This window comes from Engystomops pustulosus, chromosome 4 (assembly GCF_040894005.1).
Source record: "Engystomops pustulosus chromosome 4, aEngPut4.maternal, whole genome shotgun sequence".
Lineage (NCBI taxonomy): Eukaryota > Metazoa > Chordata > Amphibia > Anura > Leptodactylidae > Engystomops > Engystomops pustulosus.
The window spans coordinates 53,797,862-53,817,484 of NC_092414.1; the positions used below are offsets into that span (position 1 = coordinate 53,797,862).

General features: G+C 38.8%; 1 protein-coding gene across 1 annotated transcript in view; it reads left to right on the forward strand.

The window, feature by feature from the left end:
• Positions 1–19,623, forward strand: part of SLIT3 (slit guidance ligand 3) — a 315,456-nt gene that overhangs the window by 219,833 nt on the left and 76,000 nt on the right. Inside the window, exons 8-12 of the mRNA XM_072145924.1 lie at positions 1,455–1,618; positions 6,281–6,422; positions 12,912–12,983; positions 13,940–14,011; positions 19,415–19,486. Coding sequence (XP_072002025.1) covers positions 1,455–1,618; positions 6,281–6,422; positions 12,912–12,983; positions 13,940–14,011; positions 19,415–19,486 — 522 coding nt within the window. The remainder of the gene's footprint in view (positions 1–1,454; positions 1,619–6,280; positions 6,423–12,911; positions 12,984–13,939; positions 14,012–19,414; positions 19,487–19,623) is intronic.

The following is a 19,623-nucleotide window of genomic DNA, read 5'->3' on the forward strand; positions in this document are numbered from 1 at the left end:
TTCAGTTGTATAACAGACCACGATGATGTAGTAATTTCTCATTGAAAAGCCGTGTAGTTAAAGGAAACTTTTTGCAGCAAGCTGCAGGCCGATTTCCTGTGAATTAGCAGTACAGCTCTGTCGCTGCTCAATCCATTTTATGTTGTTAGCTACTATCGATCTTGTCTCCGTGATTAGAACTGGCAGGAATTAGTTTGCATTGATCTGCTTTCGTGTTTTTTCATTGTTGAAGCAGCTTTATTTATGTGAAACACTGCGCGGCATCCATTTTGTTAATAGAGAATGTCCCGCTGTCTTTGCATCTGTGGAATACGACTGTTTTCATGTGATAGGCTATTCTTTAAGTGAACAAGGCAGCAGTAGCATTCAGCCTATGGTTAGATGCACTAACATCAAATTTCTTTTGTTTTATTTTATATTGATCTATTATTTTACTTAGGCGTAAAAATACTTTTGATCATGGTGAAAGCTACCACATAACCAAAAATAATGAATGGTAAAATTGAAATATTTAGGGTTATAATAGATATTCAGTGCTGGGTTCTAAGCTTATCTAGACAGGAAATATGATCTAGCATTTTCTTATGCCATCTTATTAAAACTTTGCAGAAGTAATATCTGGGGCACTCCATTAAAGTACTAACCCCCCCCCCCCCAGGTAGGGTATGAAATGTCCCTTCTAGAAGAGTAATTTTTGCCTGAGAAGAGTCAAGTTAAGAGGCTGCAGGGGGAGTGAAATGCTTTTGGTGTCAAATTAAAGATAAGAATCTCATATTTCAGATTGCATGAGGCTTATGGTTCTATGAGTTACAGATACATAGATACAAGCAGATAAAGACTTAGTTGGAGGATGCAGTTAAAATGCAGTCCCTGCCTATTATTTTAGACAGTTCTCTAGATCACAGAACCTTAAGCCTAACGCAAACAAACTGGCAAGTTATCATTAATATGACATAAAACGCGTGTTTCTTTGTACTAGAGAACTTAAGGTAGTGGCATCTGAAGTAACTTCCCTACTGCAGCCTCTATATTTGACTAATCTCAGGTGAAATATCAGTCTTTCAGCTCATTTTCATGGGCTTGGAGGATTTATTTTTATAGGTAAATGGGAGAGATGTTACATAAAGGAGGGAATTCTAGAAAGGTTTAAAGGGGGACAATGTGGTCCTGATAAATATACGATTTACCCTTCTTGACTACTGGGGATTATTGGCTATTCTATCTTGGTAAAATGTTCTTTGCAAGCATCAGAACATGGTTTGTAGTATACGTAATGGCAAAATTACTTAACAATAGATAAGTATCGAAAACTGTACAACAAATGATTTGCTGTTGGAAACATTTACATGAAATGTAACACGCAATATACTACCTATTTCAAGTATATGAAATCAAATTACTCATTGTATTAGGATTTCTATTCAAATGTATTTGTGTTCTTCATTGCTTTTCAGACGTCTTCACTCCAACTACTTGTACTGTGACTGTCACCTCACCTGGTTGTCAGACTGGTTGCGGCAGAGAAGAACGATTGGCCAGTTTACATTCTGCATGTCTCCCGTACATCTGAGAGGCTTCAATGTAGCAGATGTTCAGAAGAAGGATTTTGTTTGTGCTGGTAAGAACCTTATGAAAATATCATTATACAGTATGAAGAAATCTATTGCTTTCAAACCATTTGCTATCAGCAAAGGCTGATCTTAAATGACTAGTACTTACCTCCTTAGCACAAATTCCAGTCTCTGTTTGCAAACGAAGACTGCAATAGTAACATCATATTAGATTATTAGGAGTCTCAGGGACATTTAATCATCATATTAATATCTATATTAACCAGGAAACCGTTGGGTGCTAGGTGGGCTCAGCTCTTGTAAAGCTATTAGTAATTTAGTCCTATTCAAGTGTGGGACTGCAATCCAATACCAAGCATAGCCTCTAAACACTGCATTGTGCTGTGCGTAGCAAACTTTGAAGAAGACACATTAATCCTCAAAACTCTTCTACCTGTTGATTGGTGGGGAGGTGGAGTTTCCAAAACTTGATAATCTGGAATAATGCTTCAAAGGGCACTCACACCTTTTCTTTTCTTTTCCAATTGCTTCTTCTGTGCTACAACTGCACTTTAGGCATATGTGTATTCATCTGGAGGGCTCCGTAACAATAATAACTCCCCTGCTGTACTGCCACCACCCAGCGCCTTCTCTAGTCCTACCTCCATCCACTACATAACTCCTGGGCAGGGGTGTAACTTGAAAGGGTGAGGTCTCTACCGGGCCCAAGATGTCGCTTTCAAATATGAGAAGACTAGTACTATGAACCATACATTGTAGGCAGGGGCCTGGTACCAATTTGCACTGGGGCCCATCAGCTTTACGTTACACCACTGCTCCTCGGTTCAGTGAGTGTAGCAGGAGAATTCTTTTTGCTGTGGAGTCAGAGCCTCCCAAAACATTTGCATATTGTAAAGGGAACCATTATGTTGTATGATGTCTAGAAGCTTTACACTTACCGGATTGTGTTTCTTTCACGACCCAGCTTGGTTCCATCACCCAAAAAAAAAATCAACTGTGAAATGTAAATTGGTTGCATAAAGTCAAGGAGGCGGAGAGTTTATCACTGGAGGCAATCTATCCCTGCCTCTTAAAGTCTTCTCCCCTGTGATCTTGCGCCGGATTTCTGAAGATCTGGTCAGTGATGTCTCTGGGTGCAGGACCGTCAATTAAAGTTAAGGGGTCTTTCTGAGGCAAGGAGAGCTTGAAGTAAGTGTTCAAGTCTCCACCTCCATGACTTTATACAACCAATTTACATCTCACTTCAAAGATGATTTTCTGGATGATGCCGCCACACTGGGCCATGAAAGAAACATGAAAGAAACATGATCTGGAAGCTGCTCAGCTGCTTGACAACATCCTGGTAGTATTTTATTGGGTCACTTTCTCCTGATAGGTTCCCTTTAAAAGTATGGAACAAGCAGAAAAACAGGAGTATGGGAAATATGTGTGCATGACCCTATATGACATAGCAATCTGGGCAGGTAAATTTGGGTGACGGATTCCCTTTAATCTTTAATGCACAAGCTAGACAAATGCAGTTTTAGCTGAGTTTCCTTATACTAATCATAAGTCAGTGCATATTTGCTTTATCTTTTACTAGATTTTCTGCAGATGTCTCATGCGTCAAGTTCCATTTCATTCAGATAGATTTTTCTTTATTTCTGAGATGTTCTTTTTCAGATGTCATCTGAGTTTTAGTTTAACAAGCTCATTTGATGATGATAATAAAAGGTAGTGTATAGCAACATACATTTCTTTACCTGTCATCTTATCCATCTGGTTTCATTGTGGTACAACCCAAAAAACAGGTCCGTGAGCGTCATGATTGCTATTCCATCCACGCCAATCTGCAGCAGTGAAACCCAATGCATATGTATGACCGTACATGAAATACATTTAGCACCTCTCCTGATATTTTTCATAACTTTAGCAAGTGATAATGCACATTTCAGAAACCATATTTATTCATGTGTGTTTCTCCAGTCCCACTTCTTACCCAATTCAGCGCTTTAAACTATGTTTGGAAATCCAAGCAAAAGAAATGATATGTAATGGCTTCTCGCTTTTTTTTCTTTGTTTGCATCGAGTCCACATAATATTGACAGATGAAAAGAGGGATGACCATTGGTTACAATCTGTTAGCGCTAATGGAAATTCAGAGACACAGACAGCAGCTCTCCCAGGAATCCTTGACATTTTTCAAACGCAGGGACCAGACTCTCAGTAATTCTCTTTTCTTTTGTCAAGAGACTTTGCCCCTTCATGTACACAGCCCGCCACTAGCAATATTCATTTTTCCCTTCTGCTTTTGGAAAATGTATCTGCATATCAAACTCTGACATTTGAGGTTAAATGCATCTAAACACCTTCCTGAAACTGCAGTGTGGGGACATAGGTGAGACAAGGTGGCTAATGGAAAGGCAGGGTCCTGTGATTGTAAGCCAGTGTGTATGCACTGTATATTTGTGTTCCTTGTATAAGAATAGATTCTAGAACATTTCCATCTCTGCTGCTGCCTGGCACTTCTCATAACTACGTGCTTCAAGTCTTACATTTTTACGAATTACTTACCATTCTTCACAGCTTAGGAATTGCAAGGAAGATGTGATCGCAACTGCATTTCATTTATTGCAAAAATAGACTGCACAAAGAAAGTTAGTATTCAGAGAGGACTGAGACATCTTGAACGCGATCCTTTTCATTTTTCTGATGACCGGTTTGTCGGTTAAGCTTGACTGACAGATCAATCTGTTTTTATGGATTTCTTTGGGCTATTACTGTGGGTTTTTTTTGCGTTAAAGTGGGACCTTGAAACATAATTTATGTTGTAATATATGATCTTACAAGGAATTTATAAATTACAAGAATAATTCTGAAGACAAAGGTTTTTCTTCCTAACTGTGTTATAGGGAGTGTAGTGCTCTTTTTCCCCCATAAAAGCAATTTTGGGTTATCCTACGTGGCATGAGAGGGGGCATGCCCTGCTCGGCCAACCCCTACCATATACCCCTCCCCATGCCATATACCTCCTTACCATTCATGTCATGTGACCAGGATGGTGTCATCTAAGGTCCTTTACCCAGTAACATTAAAATCTACCTCATATATGTATCTGATCACATGAAATCACAGCATGCCTCAATGGACATCTACTCGCTACGTGAGATAGGTGTCATTATTACTGGATAAAGGGTGTTAGATGCCATCACCCTGGTGACATGACATTAAGTGCTCACTGGTGTAACAGAACTCTCAATGTTACAGCAAGGCACTGTGTAAAACATTTGACACAGCTTTTTCTACCTCTAATAATAAGTAAATGGAGCTGTATCTGTCTGAAGTTTAATATTGGCAGACGGTCCCTAATTACTAGTTCCATACAGCAGCATGTCCTAGTAGTAAGACCCAGCAGTGATTCCTAGCAGTACGACCCAACAGTGAGTCCTAGCAGTAAGACCCAACAGTGAGTCCTAGCAGTGATACCCAGCAGTGAGCCCTAGCAGTAAGAACCGGCAGTGAGTCCTAGCAGTGACACCCAGCAGTGAGTCCTAGTAGTAAGATCCAGCAGTGAGTCTTAGCTGTGAGTCCTAGCAGTGATACCCAGCAGTGAGTCCTAGCAGTGATACCCAGCAGTGAGTCCTAGCAGTGATACCCAGCAGTGAGTCCTAGCAGTGATACCCAGCAGTGGGTACTAGCAGTGATACCCAGCAGTGAGCCCTAGCAGTAAGAACCGGCAGTGAGTCCTAGCAGTGACACCCAGCAGTGAGTCCTAGTAGTAAGATCCAGCAGTGAGTCTTAGCTGTGAGTCCTAGCAGTGATACCCAGCAGTGAGTCCTAGCAGTGATACCCAGCAGTGAGTCCTAGCAGTGATACCCAGCAGTGAGTCCTAGCAGTGATACCCAGCAGTGAGCCCTAGCAGTGATACCTGTCAATTAAGATGCAGGGCAGAGGAAGTAAATTTAATATGCTGGACCCAATTACTATGATTGGACTCACCCCAGGTGAGTTTCATATACATTTGTAAACTGATTTTTTTAACATTTCAGCAATGGAAATGACCCATTCAGGCATAAGGGCAATGCTTTTAAATCATATAGGCGTTTTTCAGTGTTTCTACGGCAGTTTTCCAAAAATTGCAATTATTCTGGAGACTAGGCCTTAGGGGTAATACCAGACAGCCTGGATGATGTTGAGATCAACATCAGGGCTTATGATGGCCATATCAATTCCTGGACTCTATGCTAAACAGAGTTCTTCATGACATTGGCTGGAAGTTTGGCTGGAGAAAACAGTAACATTTCTACTTTTTAAAGCTTTCCTACTTTGAATAATTTTTGCAACACCTGCCTAAAATCCATAAACAATCCTTTATGAGATGTTATATTATGAGGACTCTTAGTATTTATCAGACATGTGATTTGGGGTGTCAAATCCTTTTTACCACATTTTCTAAGTGAGATTGAATTTCCTATTACATAAGACAGCCTCACACACATAAGATAATCAGAGGATAAATCCAACATCATAATTCTAAATTTTTTTGGGGGGTGGGCTGTAGTTTGATTCTCCATGCAAGTGTCCCTAGTTTGCCTGCTATTTCACTCCCGAATATTGGAATAGCTTCAATACCCAGAACTGATGGGTCTGTAGGAATTTTCATAGTCTTAGATGAAATGCATGATAAGAACAGTTTCAGGGCGATATTATAGTATTTTGTGATTTTACAGGAAATCAAAATGAGCCTCCATCATGCAATGCCAATGCAGTGAGCTGCCCATCTGCCTGTGCCTGCAGCAACAATGTGGTGGACTGTCGAGGGAAAGGACTCATTGAAATCCCAGCCAATTTACCAGAAGGCATTATTGAGATGTAAGTAATCATTTTATTGTAATGTCATTAGCTCTGGCAAAGCTGCTTCACGCATCCGCCAAATGCACCTCTTTAATTACAGCTTCTCACATATTACCGCACATACAACACAGCGCTAATATAAAACCAACGTCTCCACTCCATTAGTTTAGAAAACAACACATCTCTTATTATCCTGACTGCGTGATCGTACTGATCTTTCGGTCTCTTACATACGATTTATAGCATATATGCAGTGTAAACCCTGTGTTACTATTGTTATATTGTAGTTATTTGTTGTGATAAGTATGGTACAAATCACTATTAGACGCTTCTATCTTTACTATTGTAATCACTTCATTGATAGAAGAAGGTTTTCAGTTTACATATTGTAACCTTTCCAGTAAGTATGCACACAGCCAAAAATGCAGAAGGGACATTTTATGACAGCTCTCAAGCAGAGCACAAAGGCATTGTTAATAGAGCGTGGCCATCTCATTTGTAGACTCTATTCATGTGACAGCCAAGAATTATCAGTACTGATGCTTCACTTTTTTCCTTGCCTGTGATTTATCTGCGATATGGAGAAGCTTGACATAGCATTATGCATTAGACATTGTTTAAAGTAAGAAAAACGCTACCAAACTGTTCCTCTAGTGCACAGGGTAACAGATGCTAACCTATTCCCGCTAATAAAAGAGAGCGGAGATATAGAAATACTAGAGTGGTCTCCGCACCGCATGCATTATTCTTAGGGACAAATATTCCATATCTGGAAATGGCTAAACACTGTACTCACTCAGAGTACAATGCATTTCTTTTTAGGTTAAGGGATAGTGTGCCTTTGTGCTGGATAATTTACTTCATGTGTGGCTGCATAAAAATAATAGTAATAATAGTAACATAATAAAAGTAACAATAGGGTTGTTTAGGACTCTTTACGAGTCTTCTAGATTTTCAAGTTTTCATCCATTGTGACATTTCTCAGAGAAATATAGTTTAATTTTTTTTAAAATAAGATTTAGGTCTCATGCATGAAAGGTTCTGATAACGGATAAGACTACCCAAGGAGCAAACAGGGCATGGGCAATCGGCTTATATATACAGCCTGTGGGAACTATGGTTATATGTATGAGCTCAAAGAAATACATGGGAACGTGTTTCAGCCATTGTAACAGCAGCACGCAAACTTCCCCAAACTATGTTTGTGTGCAGTTTAGGAGTGGTGATAGCTTCTGGTGCATTGGTTTTCCATGTCTAGACCTGAACCACCACCCACTACACTGATTGACTTCACCAGTTGGTGCTAGAATAGGAGCCCCCTGTTTGCAGTTTCCCCTCATATACTGATTGATCACATGTAGACAGTAATATCCCTTTTTTTCTGGTGGTGGTACAAACAACAGAGGCATACATGCACATATTAATCTAGATACAGTGGTGTGGCTGGTTCTAGTTTGGAAAGATATGTGTTATATATGACGGGCTTGAAAAAGGATCCTGAACAGGGTCTGAAACGTTGCACTTGGGCTAATAAAGCTCCCATCCGTTTTTTTCACATTTTACCTCGGAGTGCAGTCTCATTTTTTTCTTGGTTATATATAACGGGCTAGAAGATGCAGTGACTCATATAGAAAGTATAGATAAGATATAGATGAGTTGGTGAGACCATGTCCTGGTTGCGCTAGGGAGATGATCTGCTTTTGTCTAAAATAAGTTTTATTTTTCACAAGTGCTACTAGTATCTCAGAACATGAAAACTATGCCAAGTAAAATGTCCTACACATCACAGTTTTTACTTGGGTGATTTACTGGGGTGATTGGGTAGTTACCCTTTAAGCAACCCTCCAGACACACTCAAGGCTCATGTGACTACACATATACATATGCAAGATGATAATCGTTTTTCCCCAGTCATCTGTACTATACAAGCATTCTTCTACATGTAGTAACGTTGTGCTGACGCTGTACTAGACCACTGTTTATACCTACCCTGTTTCCCCGAAAATAAGACAGTGTCTTATATTAATTTTTGTTCCTCAAGAGGCGCTAGGTCTTATTTTCAGGGGATGTCTTTTTTCCATGAACAATAATTTACATTTATCGGTGAAAAAAAAAACTTCTCTAACCTCCTTAGGACTCTCCAAACTCTGAGAGTTTGCAGAATTTCTTGTGACTCCATTTCTATTAGCATCATTGGCCCCAATCTCTCGTGTTTAGTAAAAGCACTTTCCATAAATAACCCTTCTCATCCTCCTCGCTGCTGGTATCACATTTGTAGCACAGCACTCAGTGATTTATCCCATGAAGTCTTCCCCATGTCACAACCTTCTGCAGCATTTAAAATATTTCCCAATATTAATGTATGGTGTGGGGGAGGCTGCTGCAATGACTGCTGTTAGGTCTTATTTTCAGGGGAGGCCTTATATTTCTAAGCTGAAGCAAAATTGTACTAGGTCTTACTTTCAGGGGATGTCTTATTTTAGGGGAAACATGGTAGCAGCCAAGCTAAGGTTGGAGGGAAAGAAAAAAGTCTGAAAACTGATAAAAAGTAGAAGTGTCCCAGGCTACCTCAGACTTCTAGCTGTGTAGATAAGCTTTTATCACAGATCATCTCATATACAAATAAAACAGGGCCAAAACGCAGCCAAGCAGTGAGAAAAATTAACTAGTAAGAGTCAACAGGGAAATATTACAAGGTAACATTTTTGAGTTCCTGGATGGTAGTACGAATGTGCATTTTGGCTCTGATAGAAAAGGTTACCAAGGTAAGTATGAGGCCTTAATAGGGTCACACATAGCATACATACCTTGGTAAAGTTTATTGGTATCCACGTGTCCCATGACCTGCTGGCAGCAGGACACTTGACTTTCTGTGACTTCCTGTATCCTGCTGGCTTGTGGTGGATGGAAGGGGTCATGCAGTCATTACTATTTGCATGGTCTGTGATCACCACAACCATATCAGTGGTCCCAGGAAGTCCCGAGTCGTGCTTCCTAGAGGACACATGACCAGTGGCTCCAGAAAGCTACCTGCAAATTCGCGATAAATATAATAATATATGTCTAAAAAGAACATGACTTATAAATAAAGGATAAATGAAGAAACATTGATCTTGCTCCCACAGTTGGTTAATCACGAGCAATCATTTACTGTATAATTACTTAATAATGTTGTTCCAGCTTGCAACCAAACAACAGTGAAGAGCAAGAGAAAAACATCAAGTACAGAGAGATATTTATATATTTGTCAGTTTCAATTATAATATAACAAGTGAAAGACATTCATGGAGAAAGTGCTGAACTATTCTTTTATTGTGCATTTAGTATCATACTAAATATATTTTACTATACACGCATTATGGTTCATTTTAATTTACAGATTACAAGTATGATGTGGCGTTGATAGCATTTGCAAAGAACTAACACATGCTTCATTAACCAGTGCATAAAAGAAAAATCCTTATCATACATAAAGGTTTGGGAACAGACATTTACAGAGGCACAATAACTCTTTGCCAGTAATATCTGCCATGGGAAGTGCTGACATTGATAAACCTCTAAGCATTTGGACTCCTGGTTTATAATGTCATTTGGAGCTGCTGGATAGAATTTATGGCCTTGCTGTGGGCATTACCCTTTAATTTATCTTGCTAGCTGCCCACTAGAGTTCATCCCATAATGTTCAGTCTGCCATAATCCTACGAAAAATGGCCATCTCAACAAATAAATCTAAAAATAAGAATCAGAAAATATTTTTATTCAGCAGCTTTTTGTTTCTTTTAAATTTGTTATTGTGCCGTAGTATATGGCTACATGAAAAAATACATAAATAAAATTCTGCTAATTTGGAAGGGGATTCAAAAGTAAAAGAAAGGCTCCAGCAGTGAGCATAGGGGCCAATGTAACATTCCTTGTAGCTGGAAAAATTAGCTATTTTGGACATATGCCATGCAACTTTTCTGACTATTTATGCCAATGACACCACTTTTTAAAAGATGGGTCCCGGAATAAGGCGGACCAGGCCATGGACACATTGGCCAGCCAAATTTTCTATAACTTGCACCAGTTTATAGCTGAAGTCTACACCAGCCAGGGGCTGGAGTAGATTTACATTCTGGTGAGTTTGGAAATTAGTAATTCAGGCATATTGGTACACAAAGCGCCAGTCTTAATACATTAGGCAGTATGTAGGATGTTCACCTAAGGCGCTGGAATAATATTCAGAGTTGTTTCTATGTAAATATGATTTCCTACAAACCACCTAGACTTGATGCCCTATTTTCCATGGAAAAGGATCAGGGACAGGACATGGCCGCACAGGAATATAACCACCCCATGAAAGCTCATTTAACTTGTGCACAGCAGCACAACTCCATCGGGTCAGAGGAAAATCACACACCTTAGCAAATTCTACCAAGGGTATTACACCTAGGAGTGTTCCTTCTCTTCTCTATACTGCAGTCATTTGGGTTGTTTTTACTAATAATAAAACTTGTCTACATGAGCACCTCAAGATGTAGAAGTCTTTCATATCCCAGACATTGGTGTCTGAAAAATCATTAAAATCATTGAGTGCTTCCAACCTCAAACACCGTTTCAGAGATCTGTTATCAAGAACTTTTCTTGTTCCTCCTGATCAGTAGATGAATAAGCCATTGTTTTATTCAGTATAGAAGGCAGGCTGTGCATTGAATGAAACAGATTAGACCATGCCCCCTTTTTAAAATGTTTTTTTTTCCTCCCATTTCTAGAATGTTTATAATTTGTTAATTGACAATTCCCAAATCTCTACTCTTACCCCTTAGCAAATCTCACTTTGCTAAATAGAAAAAGTACAATATCATTTATTTATACTGTGTACATTGTAGTGTATTTAAAAAATAATATACGACTTCCCATAACATTATTACAGAGGGATCTAACAGTGTGAGTTCTGCTATTGTATAATGTTTAATTGTGCAGAAACTTGGACCAGCATGATTCCTTCACTCCTGTAAACGTATCCCCGTATGTAATCCAGTTATTGATTTTGGTATTTCTTCAAACAGAGGAGTAGATGTGTGTTATAGAGCTTGCTTGTAACAATATGAATGACAATTATAACTAATGTTTATGGCATGGCTATTGATTTTAATGTATATGCTTAATGAAATGGAAAATTCTGTATTTCACACATTTATCGAGCCAACTAAGTAATGTTACAAGTAAACTTGACAACAAATGCTCAGAGAGGAAACTATGAAAGCCTGAAAGGCAGTTAATAGTTGTTTTACAGTAACTTTCAGCATTTCTAGAATGAAAATACAATTATTCTACACTGCCCCCCTTGATCCTGCAGTCAAAGGTAGTCTACCATATCCTACGCATTATAAACTGCTGGCAGTATGTTGTAGAGAAATGTGCTGTGATTTTAAAAAATGTCTTTATATTTTCTGTTTTTGAGACATTGACATTCTAATGCATATGCTAATGAGGCAGTTGGTTCACCCAAGATGTGTCCTCACCACTCGGAGCACTGTAATTGCTACCTGGACCACTACCCTCTCCATTGAATAGGCAGGAGATTTGTCAAGGGTGACCCTGGGAGTAAAAGAAACTTTTTAAGGCTCTTGACCAGAGGCATATGAAGACTGCCAGGAGCCCTGGGCTGTATGAATATTATAGCCCTGACAAGCCTGGAATCACTTCCTACATATGGTAATAGAATCAAGCTTCTTATGGAAAGGAGGATGTGTCCCTTCTCCCCGCTTTCAGTTCCTATGGATGATCTTCAAAGGGTGAAGGTTCTTCTCAGTATAAAATTTGTGAGTAGTTTGGGTGACCATGGGCCCCCTAGAAAGCTTGGCCCCCGACTCATGACATGACCTGGGTGCACCAACTGCCTCATATGTTTATTTTTAACTTAATTTGCTATCATACTATGATACTGCTAAATGTTTCTGCATTCAATCCCGAGAATCCTGATTGATATAAAGGGAAATGGTCAGCCAATAATTATATGGTTTGGTATCCTATTCCGAGCTAAATAATAGTTTATATAAACCGCATTAGTCATTAGTATTTTATTCCAATTCCAACGGCCCAAGCGCGCCCTTCCTCGCATTGTCCACATCGGCATCTCTGTGAGCGGTTATCCACATGGTAAAAGGTCCATGAATGTTTCAACCTATTGAATTGTGTATGTGTTGATATTTTGTACACAAGAACAATCCAAGGACTGTGTAGTGCGTAATATTTCATGGAGACTACAAATAAATATGTTTGTGTGTTTCTGCCAAAGATCACAGAACAATATCCAGAGGTTTGTTTCACAAAGACAAACAATCTTACAGTAACAGTTCAACAAGTTGGACAAACAAGCATCAAGTGATTTTAGTGTAACCATCTCTTTCATTCCCAAGCCTCATAATAAATGTATGACGCAGATATGTGGTCCGCGCAGACCGAGATGGTAAGCAGACACTACAAATAATATTTTTCTGTCTTTGACTTGTGTCTTGTTGTTAGACGGTTGGAGCAGAATTCCATCAAGAATATTCCAGCTGGAGCTTTTACTCAGTACAAGAAGCTCAAGAGAATGTAAGTTTAATATACTGTGAGAATATGAGATATGATATTGATACTGAGTGTTGTATAAAGGCATAAATATGTTATCTCAACTGCTAAAATGTTCCATGCATCATGGATGCTACCTGTGACTTTATACTCCATTATAATCTAACACCCACTGGGGGACATTTATCAGAGCTTATATACCAGTTTTCTGGCATACAGGCCCTGAAATAATCGCTATTCCTTGCGAATGGTGAAAAATAGTGATTATTTCCCCCTTTTTATGCCGTCATCTTTCCAAGTGCATGGAGGGGTGTAAAGGGGGTGATCCTGTCAGGCAGGATCTGGCGTAGAATTGTATGCCAGCTCAGCCAGACACTGGATGGAGGTGACTGGAGTCCCCTGATGTATGCGGCGCGGATCAGCCACTTGAAGAGACTGTCCGCAGACCGCACAAGCATCAGATATTCCGATGATTTCGGATTGGCGCTGCACTTAAAAGTGTATTGTGTTGTACGCGATCAGATTTTTTGCGACACAAATCAGGGGGCGAGTCGTCGGACGATCCTACGGATTTGGACAAACCGCAGAATTTAACTTAAAAATTGTGTTGCAAGCCATGCACTTACATGCATTGGGAGGAAGATGGTGAACTCCGGCGGACCTGATTGCTATTTCTACTAAACTTATATGAACATCCAATTGGGCTTTGTTGAATTTTTTTTACATTGCATTTTTTACTTTCCTTTTAAACTGCAATATATGCACTAACCATCCGTAACATGAATGGTGAAAATTAGAACTTAACAATTTGCATTATAGAAAAATGTAATGTATTTGATTTTTGGAAGTAAAATTAGCAGTTTTCCATCCATTGTAAACAGACCTTTAGTATTTGCATCATTTCACATCTTGTATGTAAGCTTTGTCTATGTTTTATTCTGTGTCTAGTTTTACTAATTTAACTTTTCAAATCATTTTAGAGACCTCAGCAAGAACCAAATATCTGAGATTGCACCAGATGCTTTTAGTGGATTAAAATCTCTCACGTCACTGTAAGTATTTGGAGAAAGTGTGTTACACTAGACAAACTATCTGATACATTATTGTGTGATATGGCTTACAATTAAAATTGCTTCCAGATTTAAAGGCATTCATTCTTTTATTAATGGATTTTATAGAATGCTGCCCTAATCTGTGGCCTCCTACTACACATATAGACTGAATGATTTTGCTTAAAAATTTAAGAGGGTGTCCAGGCTTGGTATAATAGGTCATCATAGGTTAGGTTAACCAATAAGCTGATTTTTCACTAAGGAAGAAACTGGAAGTGGCTGTCTTTCGTGAGAGCAGTGCTGTAGCAGCTGCTACACTTTATACTGCTTATGAATTCAACCATACTGAATCACCACCGCTACATTCAACTGGTCAGTAATTGCGGGGTGTTCCACTCCTGAGCCTGATCACCATTAATAGTTGATAGTTTAAAGGGTAACATAAACTTAAAGTGAATGAGGTCGGCACTCACTTGTTCATGAATGATCTTGAATCCTTTATTGGTCCATGGGAAGAACAGCAGTTATAGAATCATACACTCGTACAGCATTAATAAGCATCACCATTTTATTCATGTGTACAAGTCTGTAACTGCTGCTCTTACCATGGACCAATAAAGGATTTAACAATTATTCATGAACAAGTGAGTTCCGACCTCATTTGTTTTAAGTCTATGTTACCTGGGAAAAGAAAGGCGTTCCTGGAGGATTGTGCACCAGTGTTGAGCGGGTTCGTTGGTGTGTGTGCATACACATGAGTAGATAGTATAAAGGGATTGTCCAGGAATCTGAATTATTTTATATATGGCTGTGGAGAGGGGCTTTAAAAAAACGTATACTTACCTCTCTCCCCACTCTCATTCCCCCGTAGTTCTGCTTGTCGCTTCTGTTTGTATAGAGAGAGCGACAATGATGCATGTTTACAGCCACGCTCTTTCGAATGCACTGAAAGCTCATGCACATTACTGTTGGTCTCTGTATACAAGCAGAAGCTGGCAGAAGTGGTCGGCATAGACATTAAGGAAATCCCCTCTAATTTAAATGGCAAATATGCCATATAGACACTTAGGGTGAGATTTATCATTAGGCATGATTTTGAGCAGTTGTCTATGTGTTAGACTGGCAGGTTTCCACCAGATGCCATATAGACACTTAGGGGGAGATTTTTCATTAGGCAGGATTTTGAGCTGTTGTCTATGTGTTAGACTGTTAGGTTTCCACCAGTCTGATTTATAGTCCGGTGTATGTGCAGTGTTAAATGCCTTCTGATGTGTGTGCTCTATGCAAATAGACTGCACCAGTCGCACGTATGTTTACAATTTGCTCAATTTCTGCCTTTTTCCGATGTTTTTGCACAGGAAATTCTCAGATACCTCAAACATAAAACTGAGCAAAAACTTCAAAATTGAGCAAAAACTTCCCCCTGTAGTAGCAATGGACCCACATAACCACCTTCTATGTGGTGTAGTTTCGCAACTAAATTTGCGTTCTTTTAAAAATTCTCAGTTGTGGTGTATTTTTTCCGCCATTGCGTGACTTTAGAGTTGCGTTTTTTTCTTGCAGAAAAAATTCCAACAAAAACAAAAATGTTTGCGCAAAAATTAGCGACAATTATACGTCAAGAAGTTACATAGGACTAATGATAAATCTCCCCCGTATTCCATATCCACAGGACCCACAGTGATCCAGAGAAGTGGAACAGGATAGCTTACAGGATGGCTGTCTGGGAAGTTCTATAGAAATAAATGGAGCACAAGATGATCTTATGCACTTGAGCGCCACTGTTTTGGGGCATTTTCAGGCTACTTATGGTGCCCCTTTCTGGCAATCACTGGAGGTTCAAAGTAATCAGACACCATTAGCTACTTATCCCCAATCTTGTGGCTAATACGTTTTAATTTGATTAACTGTCCAGTCATTGTATGTTGAGTAGTTATCCTACTAAAACAGATAAAGTATTATAAAAGAAAATAAGTCTATGCAAAAAGAGGACACGTTAAAACTCTTCTCAGGTGTGTCTGTGATACATTATTAAGATAATGGAAGGAAATAACTATAAAGATGTTAAATTGCCTCCTGCGTGAGCCCACATTTACGTAGACAACTGTCAAGTCACTAAAGACAAACTAATCTCCCTGAAATTAGCAATTGCTCATGTAGACTGCAGACTGAAAATAGAACTCTGCATAACCCTATTAAAGTCCTTTCTACATGAGTAACCTAGAAATTGTTTGGTGATTAAAGACTTCTCTGGAGCCAGTACATCAACTGGAGCTCTGTCCTCTGTTTTTCTCATCTCTGCTCTCTGGTATTTGGAGCAATTTAACATCCTCATTTGAGACACTTAATGTCACATCTTGATTATAATTCCAAGTCATCAGACAATCTGACACCGGGGGATGCGGTACATTTCTCTGCATGTTGTACTGTATTTTTCATCAGTGAAGTAAGCCATCCAAAAAATCCCCTTTTGCAAGGTCAAAATTCTTTTCACAGATTTAAAGGAAATCTACCACCAGGATCAAGGATTGTAAACCAAACACACTTACATGCTGGTGTGTGCCCCCTCTGGCAGGATCCACTCTTATTTTGCCTCCTTATGATTTTTGTTTTTGCCAAAAAAAAGGCTTTTATAACAATTCAAATGATGCAAATTGCCCTCAAATGATGTTTACTGCCCTCCTCCCTTCAACAACAGTTGACCCTCCTATCTCCTGCAGGCCCTAACTATCCTATGGCCCATTGGAGATGGGATAAAATCATTGATAAAATCATTAGCTTCATCAGAGTTTGGTCAATAAAAAAAATGATGATTTTCCTTCAGTTTTTTGTCAAATTTTGTTCACACATGATTTTGATCACTTTTTTACTGCATTGCATCACAATTAAAAAAACATGGATGTGTAGTATGTTTTCTAAAGCAATAGTTCAGTAAAAATGCAATGGGAGAGAATTATCAATTTTTCACACATTGGACCAGGACAGAGTAGGACTAGACCAGATTTATCACTTTAAAATTGTTGAGCTTGACAACAGCCATACTGATCTACTGATAAATTGCACCCACTGAATATAGGGGCTCAGTGCACAATGCAAGACCTGCGCATTGCAATAGGGTGCTCGAAATACACTTATGTGAAAGAGTCCTATCTTTTGGTGTCTGGGACATGCCTCCTTGTTGAAGAAATAACTCTTCAAGTCTAAAATTTATCTCTGAAAATCTTATTACACTTACACCACCCACAGTTTGGTCAATTTGGTAAAAAATAAAAACATTGTCTGACAATTTGTATGTATTTTAGCTAAGTAGACTAACCACCACTTTAAAAAAAAAAGAACATTTGGCATTAAAAGGCAAAAGATTGCAGTGCAGAGCTTGGTAAATTTCCTCCTCTAATGTTTTATTTGCACCATAAACACTTGGAAAAACATTTCTAGCTAATGTCAGGTTCGGTTTTTCGTCCTGAAGTCCTGAGGAGTTAGCATTAGACAGTTTAATTGTCATGCTACTACCATACCCTAAAAATTTTTTTGGGAGGAGTCATTTAAGGATGACTTTACGATTTCTCATTTCTTTCCTCTGTCCTTAATTATTCTTTAGGTTTGTCTTCAGTGACTTGATAGATTCAGCGACAAATTGAAAATAGGTTAAGACAAATTTTCAGTTCAGGGTTGTTCTCTCTGGGAATAGATATGTTTTATAAGCTGATGAATGATATACCAGATTTATTTTCTCCTTTGGTTTGAAGAACATCTGGCTTTAATATCTGGGACGGGATCGAAAAGAAAGATCAAAATCAGTTTTACTGAACACAATGTCAAGCACACAAGAGCATTGCGCTCTTCAGTTACTCTACTCACATTATGCAAAGGGTTTTGAGAAGCTGCTTCTAGCTTACTGGAAGTAATTTTATGTGAGGTGACAATCCAAAATATGTGAACTTGGGTCAGCTCCAATAATAGACAGAACAAGAATGAAAGCTGAATGCATCCAGGCCGGCCAGTGATTGTGGTTTTCTAAAGTATTCACTGTTCCTGACAGTAACTTAAGAGAAAGTTATTAAAGTGTGACTCTTCTTGTAGCTACATGGCAGACGGATTTCTGGAAGTTCTCAAAAAGCTATTCATTCATTATTATAATGGTATTATCTGTGTTTGTTACTAATTGTACTAATTATTACACAAATTATTAAACTGGATTTTCTCGAATGTATTTTATAAAGTGGCTCTTGATATTTGTAATTTATAGCTGAACCCCAAAATGGGGTTTATCATGTATATCTTTATAGACATAAGGATTTATCCGTTTTCATAATTGCACCAAACTCATATGTATTCATAGATAAAAAAAAATACTAAAATATTAGTAAACATTACTAAAATGTAGAGAACTTGGTATGAAATCCTATGATTTCAGCAGCCTCAGCGCTGTGTAGTAGTATACTAAAAGTGTTCAGGGAATTAAAAGCTTGAAGTATTGTAAAAACAGTGATTGGTCTGCAGGTTCATTGGATCTGTGACTTGGCTTCAAGTAAGTAAATTAGAAAAGATCTATGTTTGAAGATAAATGCTTCAAATCCTATCGTTCCCCATCTTACGGCCCGTACACAATGCATTATAATGGAGAGGGGAGGGGGGACACCTCTCCATGGCGCCGGACATATGCCCGGCCAGACATATGTTCGTGTAAATGCAGCTGAAGGCTACATGCATACAAAAGTTGTGTTTAGCCTGGTACTAGCTGTTGTTTCAAGAGCTAGCATACGATCAAGAGTATTTCAATGGGCTCATACACACAGCTTGGGTTCCCATGTGCCTGTGTATGAGCCGACTGCCCAAACCACAAATTAAAGAGCATGTCCTATTCTATTCAGTCTTTTTCTATCCGTGATGGCATGTGAGTGGACCTCACACCCGTGACACACTGGCTGCATACACAACGGACCACGGGTCCATTGTTTGCAGCCTGCATTTTAACACGTTCATGTATAGATAGCCTACTTGCAAACCACTAACTATTTACCTATGATTAATAGCTGTGTAAAGTGAAAGCCTTTTAATATTATAATATCCAAAATATAGCATCAGTAGTTATATCAGGGACTGGAGAGTGATAGTTGTTGTTGCCTTATTATGTATAAATTAAATCAGTATCAAGTCTCTGAATTAGTTGCTTTGTTTTAGGTGTAAGGAGGGCATCAGACTGAGCAGGAATCCTAAGATTTCATTTAACCTGACTAAGATTGAGCTTGCTTAGATTGCTTGTTAAATGAAAGGTTGCTTGTCACACCACGGATCTGAAACATCATTCCTAAAAAATCAATAGAAATTCTAATACTGAATGTAAGGACAATCATAAAAAGAAAAACCTACATTGCCTAACACTTGTGCTTTATTTTACAGAGTGCTGTATGGAAATAAGATCACAGAAATCCCCAAAGGACTTTTTGATGGCCTTGTATCTCTTCAGTTGTTGTGAGTGTTGTTATGATTATATATCACTTTATTTAGTTTTACTCTTCTGCAGCGATAGTTTCATGGAATTCATAGCCTTTTAAACCTGAACTACAGGAGAAAAGGAAACTATCGATCTTATCTAGTAGAGGGCTGAA